The 15,986-nt window shown below is 44.5% G+C and overlaps 1 protein-coding gene across 1 annotated transcript in view; it reads left to right on the forward strand.

The window, feature by feature from the left end:
• The window catches only part of LOC147662754 (uncharacterized), a 31,526-nt gene extending 16,378 nt beyond the window's left edge, over positions 1 to 15,148 (forward strand). Inside the window, exon 3 of the mRNA XM_086950922.1 lies at positions 14,351 to 15,148. Within this exon, the coding sequence (XP_086807048.1) occupies positions 14,351 to 15,148 (798 nt within the window). The remainder of the gene's footprint in view (positions 1 to 14,350) is intronic.
• Positions 15,149 to 15,986: the final 838 nt, after the last annotated feature.

A 15,986-nucleotide genomic window follows, 5' to 3' on the forward strand; every position in this document is an offset into this window, starting at 1 on the left:
CCGCCACCTCCCGCCGGAGCCCGAGCCCAGAGCCCGACAAGACCCAGATTCCCAGACCTCTCAGAGCCCGATCCACAGTCCCTGCAAAGAAGGGACCCGTGGAGGCACCGAGTGACGTGGGACCGGATCTCTTGGAAGACACCCGAAAAGCTGACTGCGCAGCTTCTTAGGCATCCTCGACGTTGTGCTTTGGGGATTGAGAACCCCCACCACCGAGCAGCCCTTGCACCGAAGATCAGCCCTCCAGCATCTCCACGATCTGCGTGGGGCCCTTTTGCATTGTGCCACTCGACGCGCCATCCCGGCCACTAGCCACGTGGTCAGCGGCCATCTTGGCGACGAACCCGAAGATTTAAACAGCAGGTCTGGTTGCTCCAGACCTACCCAAGCTCCTGTGAAAAGGAGCACCCGCTCTGACCTTACTGGTCCGAGTGAACAGCATCTTTCAACTTCTGCGTGGCTTGCATTTGCCAAGGCCTGTTTGCTCCGATCAGGTCGCCGACACCGCCAACAGCGAGAAGCCTACGTGGGACAGCTCGTGACCGACTCCTGGACGTCCTCGACCCCGGGTATCCACGTGGCTGCAGAAAGAAGCTACCCGACAACGCCTGTTTGCACCCGACATCGCCTGGTTCCAATCTGGTTCCACGGTAGTCACTGGCTAGTGACTTTGAACACTGTCCCCTCTGCTTTCAGGTCTTCACATCTTCAGATCCACCCTTGGATCCACCGGAACTCTTCTCATCGAGCCGCCTGCAGCATCTTCAGCTCCAAGCACCATCGACCAGCGTGACGAAACCCGACACAACTTCGACCCTGTGCACCCGCTTCCTGTGGGTGAGGTAACTCAGCTCCGCCGGTGCTCCTGCACTGGTACACATCCCAAGGGCCTGTGTTTTAAGTTTCAGCTCCGTAGGTCACTCGGAAGGTTCCTAACTTTCTAACTTTGTACTTTTTACGCACCATAGACTTTGTATTGGAAAGTGCGTGCACTTTGAACACTGCACCCGAGTCCCGTGGGCCTCTCCCGACTTAGTTAACTCCAGTCTCGAATAGCTCCAGCGATTCCCAAGGCCCTAGGCCTCTTCACTTTCCTCCTGGTATCTCTTATACCACTTTCTTAGTATATGGTTTAGGTGGCCCCTAGGGCTCATCCATATTGTGCAACTTTTGTGTATTTTAAACTGTCTTGTGATTTAACGCTTGTGCTTCTGTGCTCATAAAGAGTCCAGGGGATTTTAATAGTTAATAAATCAATATATATTTTCAATATATATCTGTGTGGTGTCCCTTTCATTTGGTATTCAAGGGGGTTGTGTATGGTATAACAGCTGGCTTCACATGCCTTTCAGAGTTTAGCCTAAGACTGCTTTGTCCACGTTACCACTAGGATAACTGGTCTACAAGGTTGAATTACAACCATCATCATAAGGGTTGCTTGGCATGGTACAAAGTGATCACTAGAACTAGTGAGCATTATATACCAGGCCAACTTCTCACACACACTCATCCACCCATACAGTCCTGCACATATGCTGTCTTCAAAACACATGCAAACAGTGAGTCAGTCACCAACCCCTGCAGCCACTTATACACAAAGAGAAACACTGATACAAACATTTAAATATTTAAACAATACTCGCTAATTTATGTATTCACTAAGATACACTTAATAAGCCAGTTAACCAACCAATTTTTTTTTTAAAAAACATCCATTTACACACTTATTTAAACATTTATTCTTCCATCGACCTTTACAAATACATATATAAAACAAATTTATTTTTCAGAAAGACACACATTCACTGGATGGTGTCATCAGTGATGTCATGAGTGATGTCACTGACCATGTCATGAGTGATGTAATATGTGACGTCATCAGCAGTGCATTGCAGGCGCGCAAGTTATAGTGAGTCCAACTAACTATAACGTGGGAATTTCAATGGTTTTATGTCAGTAAAATGTCCAGCTAACTATAACTGGTGTGAAACCTATGGTTTTGTCAGTGAATTTAATAGGTTTTTTAAATGCTAATTCCTAACTATAACTGGTGTGAAACCTATGGTTTTTTCAGTGAATTTCAAAGGTTTTTTAAATGCTAATTCCTAACTATAACTGGTGTGAAACCTATGGTTTTTTCAGTGAATTTCAAAGGTTTTTTTAATGCTAATTCCTAACTATATAAGACCTGAAAGCCCACCAGGAATCTCCAGTATGCGCCAGGGGACTGCATTGCAGAGAGGTGTAATGAAGCCACAACCCTTTTTACACCTCTCTGCAACGCAGCCCCCGTGCATGTTTGAAGAGGGGGAACTAATTCCCCTTGCATACTGGGGGCCCCTGGGGGCCAATTAGCCCACCTGGAACCTCCAGTATGCGCCAGGGGCTGCATTGCAGAGGTGTAATGAGACTATGCCCCTTGTTACACCTCTCTGCAACGCAGCCCACTGCCGCGTTTGCAGAGGGGGAACTAATTCCCCTTGCATACTGGGGGTCCCTGGGGTCAACTAGTCCACCAGGTGCCTCCAGTATGCGCGAGGGAGCTGCATTGCAGAGAAGTGTAATGAGGCCACACCCTTGTTACACCTCTCTGCAATGCAGGCCACTGGCGCGTTTGCAGAGGGGGGACTAAGTCCCCTTGCATACTGGGGGTCCCTGGATCATATCTGCCCAAACACCGATATTCCGAACGATTGTAAATGACTTTTCTTGAGAAACATTTGGATTTGGATTATCATGTCCTATACTTTGGAATTTTTGAAAGACTGACTTTGAGGATGCTATAAATTACTCAAGTCTGCCCGAATTGTGTGGGTAAAATTGATACCTAGTCACTTTGAATAAGAATATACTTATGTCTCGCCTAACATTTGGAAGAAATATCTAGTTATATGACAACTGGATACCGACATAACTTGAAGGAAAAAAGAACGCCCTGAAGAAGTTCTGTTGTACAGAACGAAACGTTTCGGCTGGCTGTGGTACATAAACTTAAGGAAAATAAAAGCATTTGAATATACACCAAGATTCAGCGCTTCAATAAGGACTCTAAGTGATATGATTTGATTGGACTCATTGTGAAAGTGGTGCTGTGACAAACTTTGGAATATTCTCCACTACTCTCTACTACTTACTCTCTCCTACTCCACTACTCTCAAATACTCACTGTCTACTACTCATTCTCTACTACTCTACTACTCTCTACTACTCTCTCTCTACTACTCACTCCCTACTACTTGCTACTCACTACTCCCTACTACTCACTATCTACTACTCTCTACTACTCACTCTCTACTACTCTCTCTCTACTACTCACTCTTTACTACTCACTACTACTCTCTACTACTCACTCTCTACTACTCTATACTACTCACTCTCTACTACTCTCTCTCTACTAGTCTCTACTACTCACTCTACTACTCACTCTCTACTACTCACTACTATTCTCTCTGCTACTCATTCTCTACTACTCTCTACTACTCACTCTCTACTACTCACTCTCTACTACTCACTCTTTACTACTCTCTACTACTCACTTTCTACTGCTCTCTACTACTCACTCTACTACTTACTCTCTACTACTCTCTACTACTCACTCTCTACTACTCACTCTCTACTACTCTCCACTACTCACTCTACTATTCACTCTACTACTCACTCTCTGCTACTCTCTCTACTGCTCTCTACTACTCTCTACTACTCACTCTCTACTCTCTATTACTCACTCTCTACTTTCTACCTCTCTACCGCTACCTCTCTACCTCTCTACCTCTACACCTCTACCTCTCTACCTCTCTCTACACGCACACATATACACATATATGCATATATATATGCATATGCATTTATATATATGTATGTGTATGTATAAAAAAAACAACAAAACATTTTTTTTTTAAACAGCTACTTTTAAAACTGTCATTCTTTTTCCCCATGGTACGCTCCCCGGTAAGCGCACCGGTGCGCGTACCGGTGCGCGTACCGGGCGCTCCCCCCGCGAAAATAAAAAAAAAATGATTTTTTTTTTTGCCCGCAAGTTGCGTTGCGCGCCCGGTGCGCGTACCGGTGCGCGTACCGGAGCGCGGCTATAGATATATATATTTTTTTGAACCTTAATTACTCAAAATCCACTGGAGCACATATCTTGAGACGTAGCAAAGGCACATCGGGCTACCAGTCCCTACAATTTTGCCAAGTTTGGTGGAAATCCATTCAGCCGTTCGGGCTAAAAGTGAAATCGACCGCCCTATGGAAATTAACATGGGGAAAACGCGTTTTGGGACCCCCCTTTTATCTCGGCCCCCGCTTGACGAATCCCCCCCAAACTTTCAGGGAAGGACCGGAACGCCGCGAGGCCATTTTGAGGAAATTTTGAGGCAGATTCGTCAACCGGCGCCAAAGTTATTCCAAATAGAATTTTGAGATTTAACATTGAAAAAAATCCTAACTATAACTACCTACTGGCGACCGCCAGTAGGTAATATATATATATATATATATATATATATATATATATATATATATATATATATATATATATATATATATATATATATACACACACATATCTCTGCATTCAGAATATCTTAGCATAAACGTTCATTTCGTGCATTCCTTGTGCATTCTCCACTACAAAGCACACACGCTAAACCTAGCAAACTATCCCGTGAGTGTACAGTGCACTTCCATTTGTCCTGTCAAAAGATGTTGCGACAATCTGTAGCTCTGCTCTTGGAACAATGTTTAAAGCCTGTGGTAGGGTGAACATTAATGGGAAAGTGAATCTCCTTTCGCAAATATAATATAAAGGCATGTTGCAGCATCGTGTATCGCATGCATCAATAGAGGGCTGCTAGGTGTGTGCAGCGCATGTTTTAACTCACACCACTTGAAGCATTAATTTATTAGAACTCCTGGGCTTCAATAACTCCCTTCTTGCCATTGTTTTATACTGCCATGCACTAAATAGTTGCAGCGATGTTAGAGTGGCTGGGGTATGGCATGCATCACTAACGTCATATTCCACTTTCCCTTTTCCTACATGACTTGGCACATTTACTATTATCAGTAGGCGAATTAGCACTTTTCTGTAGTACCACATCAGCACATCTTGACGTAGTAACAGCTTTTTTATTTTGACTAGTGTATGGTTCTTTTTTTATACCTCGAAGCTCAGCAGAAGGAAATAATATAGCGCAGACACCACAAAACCAGCTACATCTTGAAAACCATAGTTTTTCTTTAAGATAAATGCAAATGCATTATGCCAACCTCAAAGTTCCTAATGTCTTCAAAGTGGAGAATAGCACTCCTTTCCATTAAGAACCGATGCAAGGAGTGCACTTTGGCCCTGCCTGTTAACTCTCTATTTCTGTAGCTGCCAGTGCTCCAGGAGGTAACATTTGCAAATGAAAGTATTTGTCCATTAAGGTTTTGAATACATTTTCTAAACTTTGGTATTTGGGCTATAGCCTGCTGAAGGTAGTACAATATTTTGGATAAATCCCAGGTGCACAACTCACTGGCAGAAAAATAAAACATATAAGAAGGCATGTAATACTTATCAGGCATGTTCTGGTCTCTAATGCAACCAACTAACAACACACCCGATACTCCAGTGTATTGACGATAAGAGACCCTAGAAAAGGAACGAGCCCTCTTCTACCCAGTCACGTGCAAGGACCAGCAATTCATCCATCTGATGATGGGGACACACAGATATGGGCCATCCAAAATGTGAAATTGTAAATAAGTTTGTTCTATTCTGCTCTATTCTATTTGCATTTATAAATCGAGTGCATAGCGACCCGTGGGCATCCGAGCCGACACAATGTCAACCAAATTGCTCTGGCAGAAATTAGATCTCAAACAGCAACGTTTTTAGAAGTTTCTGGATGTTGAGTTTGTTGTCCGTAAGCCACAATGTGAGTGGGAGGTTGGTCCATAATTTGGCCACCGTGTAGCTGAATGACCACCCTCACCTTCTTGCTCTTTTTATAAGTGGAGCAGGGAGCAGGTGGGCGTTGGTGGAGTAGAGGGCTCTTTTGGGTGTGTGATGGGATACCAAAGGTCTGAGGATAGTAAGTCCTTTTGATTGGAGTGCCGTGCCATGTGAGTTATACAAAGGGCTTTGAATGTTACCCTTTGTTCGATCAGTAGCCAGTCCTAACAGGCGATTCTTGTCGGAAGAGTAGAGAACATTCTCCACATCGCGGAAAACAGGTTAGTTTGGGATAACATCTATGCCGGTTTATGAGATTGCAGGTCAAACCTGGCAATAGTATGGTGGTAACTCTTGGTCGTTTATGCTTTCTTACAGCTTGGGCGATGTAAGATAGACTACGTACCGGTAGAAACATGGCATGTAAGTGCAGCGTTTGCTGCAATACCTTGTATTTCACGGTGTTTAAGGTGCATTAGGTGACGTTATAATATATCCCACGATGATATCTCACCATGAAGCACACGGAGCGTACGCCACAATTGTTTGTTAACCAGAAAGAGGAAGGGTCACCTTAACCACATTAAAACATCAGATAGAATACAGAAATACTGTTACCTTACACAAATTGTGCTCATTATGTTTTCATTTGTTACTTTTTAGTGTTGTTCCCTGATGAAGGGCTGATTGATATGCCCGAAATGCATTGGACATGAATCTTACAATGCTGCATGTTTAAAAATAATTGGAAAAGAAGAGTTGAATTATACAATGAACTGTGTGAAATAAAACATTAAAGAATTGGAATAATTAAAATTGTGTTGGAACCCTCATTTTGCGCTGAGGAAAAACTGAGTGCCCACAGGGATGCTTCTAGTGTTCCACTAGAAACACGTGTGTTCTTGAATTGTTTGACGTCCTGGGATGTCGGACGTCTCCTGTGGAGCACCTACAATCTATTAAGCATTTCATTTGAAAATCACCACAACCCAGCTGTGCATCTGCCTCAATTCATTTGTTCCTAATAATGTCCCACATAACCATGTAGAGCCAGGAAGGTGGGTTGCACACTACACAGCACAGTTCACCAGTGAAGAGGATAACTCTGGAATATCAGTGATCCCATCTCCAGAAACAATTCTTACTTTTTCTAGACGTGAGGTGGAAGCTGCACTTCAATCTGTCCCAAGAGGGAGGGCCCCGGGGCCCGATTGTATTCCGGCCGACCTTGTTAATTATGATTTGCCACTTTGGGCAGAATATATACAGATTGTGGCAAACGCTGTGGCCAGTGGTGCTCCAACTCCAAGTACATGGCAGGAGCAGAAAGAATCCCTATTTTTAAAAGGGGGGACTGTTCAATGCCGGGGAACTATAGGCCCATCAGCCTTTTATATTGTATACAAAAGGTCCTGGCAAGAATGATCCTAATCAGACTCCAGTATTGTCTGGATGAACACAACATTCTGTCCAACTTGCAGGCTGGGTTTCGGTCCTGCACTAGCACTATAGATCAGGTGTTCAGATTTTTACTTTTATACTGGGATTGTTGTGCTAATAGGGGGTAGAACTCTATACGCTGCCTTTGTCGATCTGAGGTCTGCTTTCCATCTTGTTCCTCGAAATAAGATGTGGCAATCCTTTTTGGAAATAGGCATGCCTCGGACATTTTGGTCATGCTGGTACGGCTTCACACTGAAAGCTATGCGCAGGTGAGATGGGGTGCTGATGGGAGCCTTACAGATACATTTCCAATCAAAAAAGGCGTAAGGCAACGGAGCGTCTTAGCCCCAACTTTGTTTTAGTTATACATAAACAGGGTGGTGAGCTATTTTGAGGATTTCCCCACAGACGCCCCCTCCCTAGCAGGCATAAGGATTCCCCTCTTTATGTTTGCCGACGACACCCTCATCCTCTCCAAGACTCGGATGGGTCTACAAAGAGCCCTTACAAGATTTGAGTTGTTCTGTAGGGATCATGAACTAATAATTAATGTGGATAAAACTAAGTACATGATCCTGCATAAGCAGAAGCAGATTGTTGGTAGTGTCGGTATGACAGATGGCGGATTGGAACAGGCAGATACATTCTCATATCTGGGGGTACATATTGACTGGAAACCGCAAGTAGATCTTCTTACAGCCAAGCACGCCCAATTGTCGGGTGCCTTGATTAAAAAGCATAAAGCATCCTACACCAAACCAATAGCCCCGGTACTCCAAATATATAACATCAAAATTGGGGCTTCCATTCTTTACGGGCTGAATTGTGGGGCTTTGGTAATTTGGACAACTTGGTACTAGGTCAAATAAGTTCATGCGGTCTTTAATTGGGCTCCCTCAATCGACTCCCCTGTTAACCCTGTCACTCCATTAAGGATGTGGCAAAGTTTAGGCCGCTAGCATACTGGAGGAGGATATGGGTGACCCCCGAGTAACAACACTATGCGTTGGCTCTAAACGACGTCAAGAATCTGGACGTGTCCAATAAAATTCCATGGTTAACGTGTGTGAGGGACTTACTCATTGGGATGGGCATGAGTAGCTTATGGACAGATCCAGGGGTACAGTATTCCCATCTAAGATAGAGCTAAGAGCAGCCTATTGGAAGATGGTCACAGCAAAGCGTTATGCGTCTTCAATTGGGCCGTCATTGTCTATATCATTTCTTGGACAGAAACATGAAGCCAAGTTTGAGGACTATTGGGACATAATTACTGTTCCAAACTAAAGAAAACTATATCATCAATTCAGGGTGGGCTCCCTACCTATTAGAGCTTTCACTAAGAAATGGAAAGGCTTGAATGATGATACCTGTCCCTACTGTTTAGATCAGATGGAGACGGTGGTTCACATTTTAATTGCCTGCCCAGCCTATTATAGACCAAGGCTAAGATGGTTGAAACCAAGCTGCCAGAATATGGGAACTAGGATGAGCAATTAGTCAGTGCGGATTCTGACTACCTCATTGGAAGAAACAATAGTTATTGCTGTCGCAAAATTTTTGGGACGGATGTGGGTTATTCATTCGAAAGCACATTTAAGTATCTAACGCTGTGCAAGAATAATAAACACTTCATATAGGTTACCCTGTGAAACGATTGGTTAAATAATGTCTCACGCACAATGCACTTTATAATTTGGCGTCCAATGCACATTTTGCACATAGCCCATTGGTAATTCCGTTTTGCTGTGCTGGTGAATGAAATGTTATAAACGCTTCATGTATTAGGAGTTCTAACTGTATTATCAAGATTTTAAAGTACTTAATGTATATCCCTGTTAATGAAATACAAGTGATTTAATGCTAATATAATTGTTTTGAAGATTTTTATACTGTGTTTAATTCACCACTATTGTGTCATGTAACGACTTTTTGGATATTTTTATTGAAATAAAGTCTATGAACTGAACTGTGCGCTACCTATTTGTGTATTCCAATAAGAACAAAGTACGTATTTCCAAACAACAGCTGTATTTGTATGTTTTGTCTAGGTGCTAGGGCCCGACCAGAACAGAATAACAATGGGCATTGTTGATAGACCTTCCTCACAATGTTCAGATTAAATCCCGGGAACCTGCAGAGTGTGAAGACAGAGGTAGGTTATCAAATGAAAATGGCAAAAGAGGCCTTTGCAAAATAAACTCGCGTAGTAATGTGCGCAAAGTAACGGACAGTCTGCAGTGTGCTCATGCTAACTTAGAGAGGACGACAATGTCCCCAAGGGCCATGTGTTACCCTCCCCCTGGTCAGGTCGGTAGCCCTGGACCAAAAGAGAAATCAGAGGTAAGCAGCAGCAAATTCTGTTGGTCCAAGGCCAAATAGTAAGTCAAATCCGAAGTTGAATCACAGGGTATTGAAAAAATGAAGTAGAATGAAGAGAAAAAAAAGTGTGTACTTAATACGATATCCATTCACAGAGTAACTTCTGGGCCAAAAACTTTGCAGGCTAAGTGAAATGCCATAAACTCCAATAATCTGTCAGAACCTTCAGTATTAAAAAGGTACTCCAATTAAGCTATTCGAATGAGCAGACATTCTTCAGGAGCATTTCAGGACAACTTGCTTTAGCTTTGATGAAACTCTCATCCAAGAGGCACTGTGCACTAGCACAGGTACTTTAGTCTGCCGATGGTCCAAGTGTAGGATCGTACACAAAGCGCCTACCCACGGAGCAGTCCTGGTCATGGAACATCAACGGACCCATAAACAGTTCACGATCCAGGTCAGTGGTTCACGTTTTAGACAGGCAGATGTCTAGGGCCCATTGAAAAGGGCACCGGAGGCAGTAAAACACAGGTTGCACTCAGGTAAAGTAGGCATAACGGAAGGTCAGCCAATAGTCAATGTCAAGAGCTTTCAATGGCATTAATTCAAAAAGCTGCCGCATCCGATCACAGTACTACTTCAGTTGGTCCCGGCTTGGCAGTACCACAGGGTGAGCAGCCATTACGGAGAAGCAGTAGAAGCAACATAATGCTACAAACCAAGAGGAGCAGCAGGAGAAACCCTCCGAAGATGCTGGAAAAAATAGAATGAATAAAATATGGGATTACTCCAAAAGTAGTCAAAAACGAGGTAACAAGACCATCCCATGACCTTAAAAAAGTGGGCCAGGCCCACTGTATCAGGAGCATTAAATATTTGGTGTATGAATTCTCCAAAATGTAGGGGGAGATTTGTGTTTAGCAGTGACTGAATTTCACTCGATGTTCTCGCCACCTGCAATTCAAAGGTCTCACAAGCTGATGTGAGAGCCACTTCTTGTTGAAACAATAGTGTTTTGAGTCTGCTTAGATTATTGAAATCTGTTTTCAAAGTAGGAATGGAAGGCCACAGCGAACTATTTGCAATCCCGTGTGGGGGTGGAAACAGGACTTTGCTGCAACATTTAACACATTGTGTAACTGTTATTATATATGTGATGCCTGCTCATAAGCCCCAGCACTTTTGATTATTTAGACTAAGATAACTGCCATTAGAAAAAGAGTCAGTGTGAGAATAATTGCTGGAACTGGGGTCCCCTTTAAAAAAACTAGTCAAATTATGGGCTGAAACATTGCAGGCACCGTGAAGTTTTACTTTCTTACACATAAGGGAATGTCCTACTGTAGAATCACAATCCTCCCCTGCCAGGAAAACGTCCATGTCCGCTCGCTGAGAACGGAATGCAAACTGGAAGAAACATAATTCACGAATATAACTGATCCCAAGCGGTTCATATCTACCTACAGGATAGTATTTCATCCAAGCCATTAATTGGAAAAGTGAGATGGGTAATGAAATATCCCCATTTTTTAATTTTTGATTTTTTTTTATTTTAGTCCTCTTATTTAAACTTTGGGGAAAAGGTAAGGGTTATATCCAATGGGTGTCCGAAAGAAGTGGTGCAACACCTCCACCTGGGTATAGACACTTTTACCAACCTTTTCCTTTTCAGACCAGTATTAGAAAAGGAAATTGCGGCAATCACCACTATCCTCAGCAACCGGTAGAAAAGTTGTCTTAATCCTTGGACTTTTTCCTATATCACAGAAAAATTTTACTCTTTCTCTCTACCACACAATTTTTAAAATAAATATTTTTTCAGTGAAAAAGGGTGTCCACATTCTTTCTCTTTTACTATACCCAGTTTGACAGTCAGGTCTAGCTATGTGACTAACCAAAGTCCTCCATCCCTCATATGTTGGTTGTGCTTCTGAAATCCATTTTAAACAAATTTCTCTCTGTGCTATAACCATCAGGATAGAAATTAGTTGGGCTCTACTCTTCCCCAAACATACCCCTTCCCCGTGCAATGTTCCAAAGACGACTAAGAGAGGCTTCCCAGGATTTTTATGCCCATAATTGTAGTTAGTGCTTCCCCTACTTCTTTCCAGAATGACTGGATAGCCTGACACCACCAAAAGAGATGGTCATCATCTGCATTCCCCATGGCGTATTTCAGGCACTGCCTCTTCTTACAGTCCCCCATCTTTGCTAACTTCTTTGGGGACCAGTAAGCCCTGTATAAGGTAAACAGATGATTTCTCCTAAGTGGAGCCAACTTTACTGAAGACCAAAGCAAAGATGCAGATACTTGTCACATCGTAGCCCGGTATGTCCAGCTTCCAGATCTCCTCCGGTGGGGCCCGAGAAACTATCTGGCAACCTCCTTCTTGTATGTCTTGGTGGTTTGTAACATATCCTCAATATTCAGCTTCTGCCCCCAGTTCGACTGTGCTTGAGGCCAGCTCATTAGTTGGTAGTATTTAAATCTGGATATTCTAGATTCCGTGATTGTGTTTAGTTTTTTCCATGATAGCAAAACCCCTTCCTCGGATAACTGGCCCCACTTCTCAATACCTGCCTCTAGTAAGGGAGTTGCTAGACTATCATGAAGACATAGAGGTGTCCCTGGGGAGTTCCAAATTGGAGCTTTAGCACTGTAGTATGAAATTTCCAGTACTTTTTTAACTTGTATCCTAATTTTAGAGGCCGAAATAAGTATTTTAAACGTAACTTTTTCTTAAAGTGCTTGGGATGACCGAATTTGTATAAAAAGAAGTTTCCTTCTTCTGCTAGATTTTTCGTTTGGACCCTTAAATATGCTGGGATGTTATTAAAGTCCATTAATAGTTTCCTTATGTTCTTTGATGCAAAAGCCCAATAGTACAGTTGAGATGGTAGAGACTAAAAGAGGACGTGCGCAGACAGCTCGGGATCCACTAGAGTGCGCTACTGCATCAATCTTTCCTGCCTACCAGCAGTTGTGTAGAGCAGTAGAGCTACAACGAACGGAACGAAGCCGCCGAGATTGCATCGAAGGCCGAGAGAAGTAGCCAAAACCATCGGGAATGTAGAGCAGCAGGCGGAGGCAGGGCCGAGAAGAGTGCCGGGTCCCGTGTAGAGGAGTTGTGGCGTGTGCCGAGAGGCCATTCCTAAGTGCAAGAGCTGCAGTGCTGCAGGTGAGCACAAAACAGTAGCAGGCGCCGTAAAGCCCGTGAGGGCAGTCACGGTGCAAATTTACCGCAATTCTACCTCAGCCACAGCAGTTACTGTCAGCCGATTGCGAGGGCGAAGTCGCCCTCCTCCCTCTCCTCCACTTCTGACCCACCGGCCCTCATTTTGGCTCCCTAGTCTTCGCTTTAGCTTACCTCGACTCCATCTACGGTCTTCCGGGAAGGCAAGCGCGGCTGCCTTTTAGCCGGCTGCCGCACCAAGTGAGTGCCCCTGGTAGCACGCAAAGTCAACCTGTTAGACCAGGTCTGACCAGAGTCTGCGGCAGCCTCGTGAGCCCTGCTTGCCCAAAAAAAAGAAAAAACTGTTGGCCAAAATCTCATATGAGCACCTGCACTTGAAGCCGTTTTATAAAAGTCAATACTACCTGGAAACTGTCAGTCTTCCGCCTTAGCCTTTTAGCCTATACCCCACGCAGCTCCCAGTTTTTCGCAATGGCTCTTGAAAAGTGACAAGAACCAAGAATTAACAATCATAGAACCTTTCTGCAACCTTGAGTCATTCAGCTTGCCGTAATACCCAGTTGTGGAAGGATTGAAGGCGGAGGCAGAGTGCGAGAGCGAAGCGAGTTGTTTGGCGCTGCTGCGTCGCGGGAGCCGAAAAGCCGATAAACTCTGAAAGATTGTAAACTGAAGAACGTTACAACCTGTGGCCGTAGCAGTGAGAAAACAGCTGGTCTTGGCAGGTATCGGCTCAAACGCAGGGGGTCTATCCTGCCTTCATGCTTTCTGGACAAACCCAGCACCGGCATTGGCGTGCTCCCGGGAGGACTCCGAACTTGGTGATCAGCGTTCGGATCTTGGAGGAGCTGGGTGGAGAGTTCAGCGAAGTGAAGCGGAGAGCAGAGCAGAGCATCTGAGTGGCGCCTTACTCAAAGTCCCGCAGGACTCTGCAACTAGGCGTGAGCAGCCAAGAAAAGCGAGGTGAGTCATTCGATCGTACCTCCTCCCCTCGCTCCCCCACACAGAAGCACAGCAGCTTTCCTCCCTCCAAGAACTGTATACTACATTGACATTGACATTGCTAGCCGAAGTGTAGTTGCAGCGGCGGAGCAGGAATAGAAGCAGGAAGACAGGCATTTGCCATGAGATCCGGGAGATCTTGGGATACTTCCGTACCCCCAAACCCCATCCAAAAATCTAGGAGAGCAAATAAGGGCAATAAGAAATCCACCATAGTCCTTATGTAAATTGATACTTGTATAGCACACTACTCACCCGCAAGGCACCCACTGGCAAAGATGAACTGAAGAAAGGGGGAGTGGAAGAAGCAAAAGAAGGGGGAGGAGGAAATGAGCGGCTGATCCCCCTGACCCCCTTTCTTCCAGATCATCTCAGCCCTGAGCTCACATGAAACCGTAAAGGGTCAGGTTTCCAACCCAAAATGTATTCAAAATTCTCATTCATAAAGGACCCAGGCGCGGTCCTTTGTTTGAACACTGGGAAGGTCAACAACCTGCCAATTCCGATACTACCGGTCTCATATGTATCGGAACAAGAGCTGAAAATAGGGTTAATAAAAGATCCAATAAGAGGGATGAAGAGAAAGCCCCCTCCAGAGGCGACGGATGATGAAGACGGCGAAGAAAGAGAAAAGGAAGAATGCGACGACAAGGAATGCCTTTTCACTACACAGACTGAAAATCACTGTGAAAACTACAGAGGGGTGGCCGCCACGACTGCCACAACCTCTATGACCACCAGAAAGGTGGCCTCGGATCCTGACCCGGACCTAAATCCGGCCCAGGGGCAAGAACTAAAAACAAAGGCAGATAAGAGTAAGCAGCAAGACTTCTCCCAAAGCGCCCTGAGCACGGGATCCATAACAAACTGGACCCCGAAGGACTCCACCAAACCAAGCAGAGTAAAATCGTTCCCAGAAGACTGGCGCAACATCGCCAGTGACTCTGAGGAAAATCCCGGGACACAAAAGGCTCAAAAGGCATCCAGTATACCTGTAGTACCTGACGCACTAGATGCCTTTGCAACACCGGTATTAGTACTTAGAAAACCAAGTAACCTGAATCCGTGGATCTTGGGTCCGGGAACAACGATAGGACACGGCACCCCTGGTCTAGTACATGACCCTATGAATGAGAAAAAAACACCCTCATTACAAGATCTTTGGAAAGAGCAATCAAAATCTAGCAAGCGCACACGCACGATCTCTAACAAAGATAAAAAAATAGAGGGTCTGTCTATTGCATGAGAGCTTTCCACGGCCCCGGAGCCGCACGTGCCTCCAGCACAAGTTCATTATCCAGCACAATTTGCGCAACCTCCACCTCCTCCCCGAGGACACCTTCCAGCATCGATCAGTTTAGCCTCCATCCCACTAAAAACTATGGACCCAGAGATTTCGTACCCGACGCAAGAAGAGTGGGAGGAATTGGTTGTCTTTTATACTACACCGCCTCATAAGGTACCAAAAGAAGCAGTAACAGGCCCAAATCACAATGCCTCACAACCTAGCACCACAACTATAACTTCGCAAGCTAAGGAAGATATATGGGAATCTCTCCTGCACACAATGCAACTGTCTGTGAATGCTATCCAATATCAATCGGACAAAATGGACCTTCAGCTAACAGTTTTACACTCACTATCAGTCTTTGTCTCTAACATTGATAATACGTTAGCTGAATTGAACAGTCTGGTCAAAAGGGCTCAAGAAGAGACAGCACTTATAAAATCAAACTGTCCTGGCATAGCAATTGTGGACAAGTTGGCTACACTCCCCGCAACAATGGATAACCTCCTTACAGGTATCAGAGAGGCTATAAAAGAAAACAGTCCTCCAACGGGTCAACCTGAGAAGAATAATAGTGCAGAGAAAATAAACGACAATGGAATTCTGTCCCCAACAGAGGTGCTCAGCCCCCAAGTACAAATAGAAAAGCGGGGAAGGGAGAAGGGAAACATAATTCTTCCAAGAGCACAAAGACATCACAGGGAAGGAGACCTCCTACCATCAACAAATATTTACCTAGCAGCCATCCGGGAATCCAACCAAAAGGATGTTCTGCTGGAAGATAGGTACTCCCACA

Source organism: Lissotriton vulgaris, unplaced genomic scaffold, assembly GCF_964263255.1.
Source record: "Lissotriton vulgaris unplaced genomic scaffold, aLisVul1.2 SCAFFOLD_2638, whole genome shotgun sequence".
In the NCBI taxonomy this organism is placed as follows: Eukaryota; Metazoa; Chordata; class Amphibia; order Caudata; family Salamandridae; genus Lissotriton; species Lissotriton vulgaris.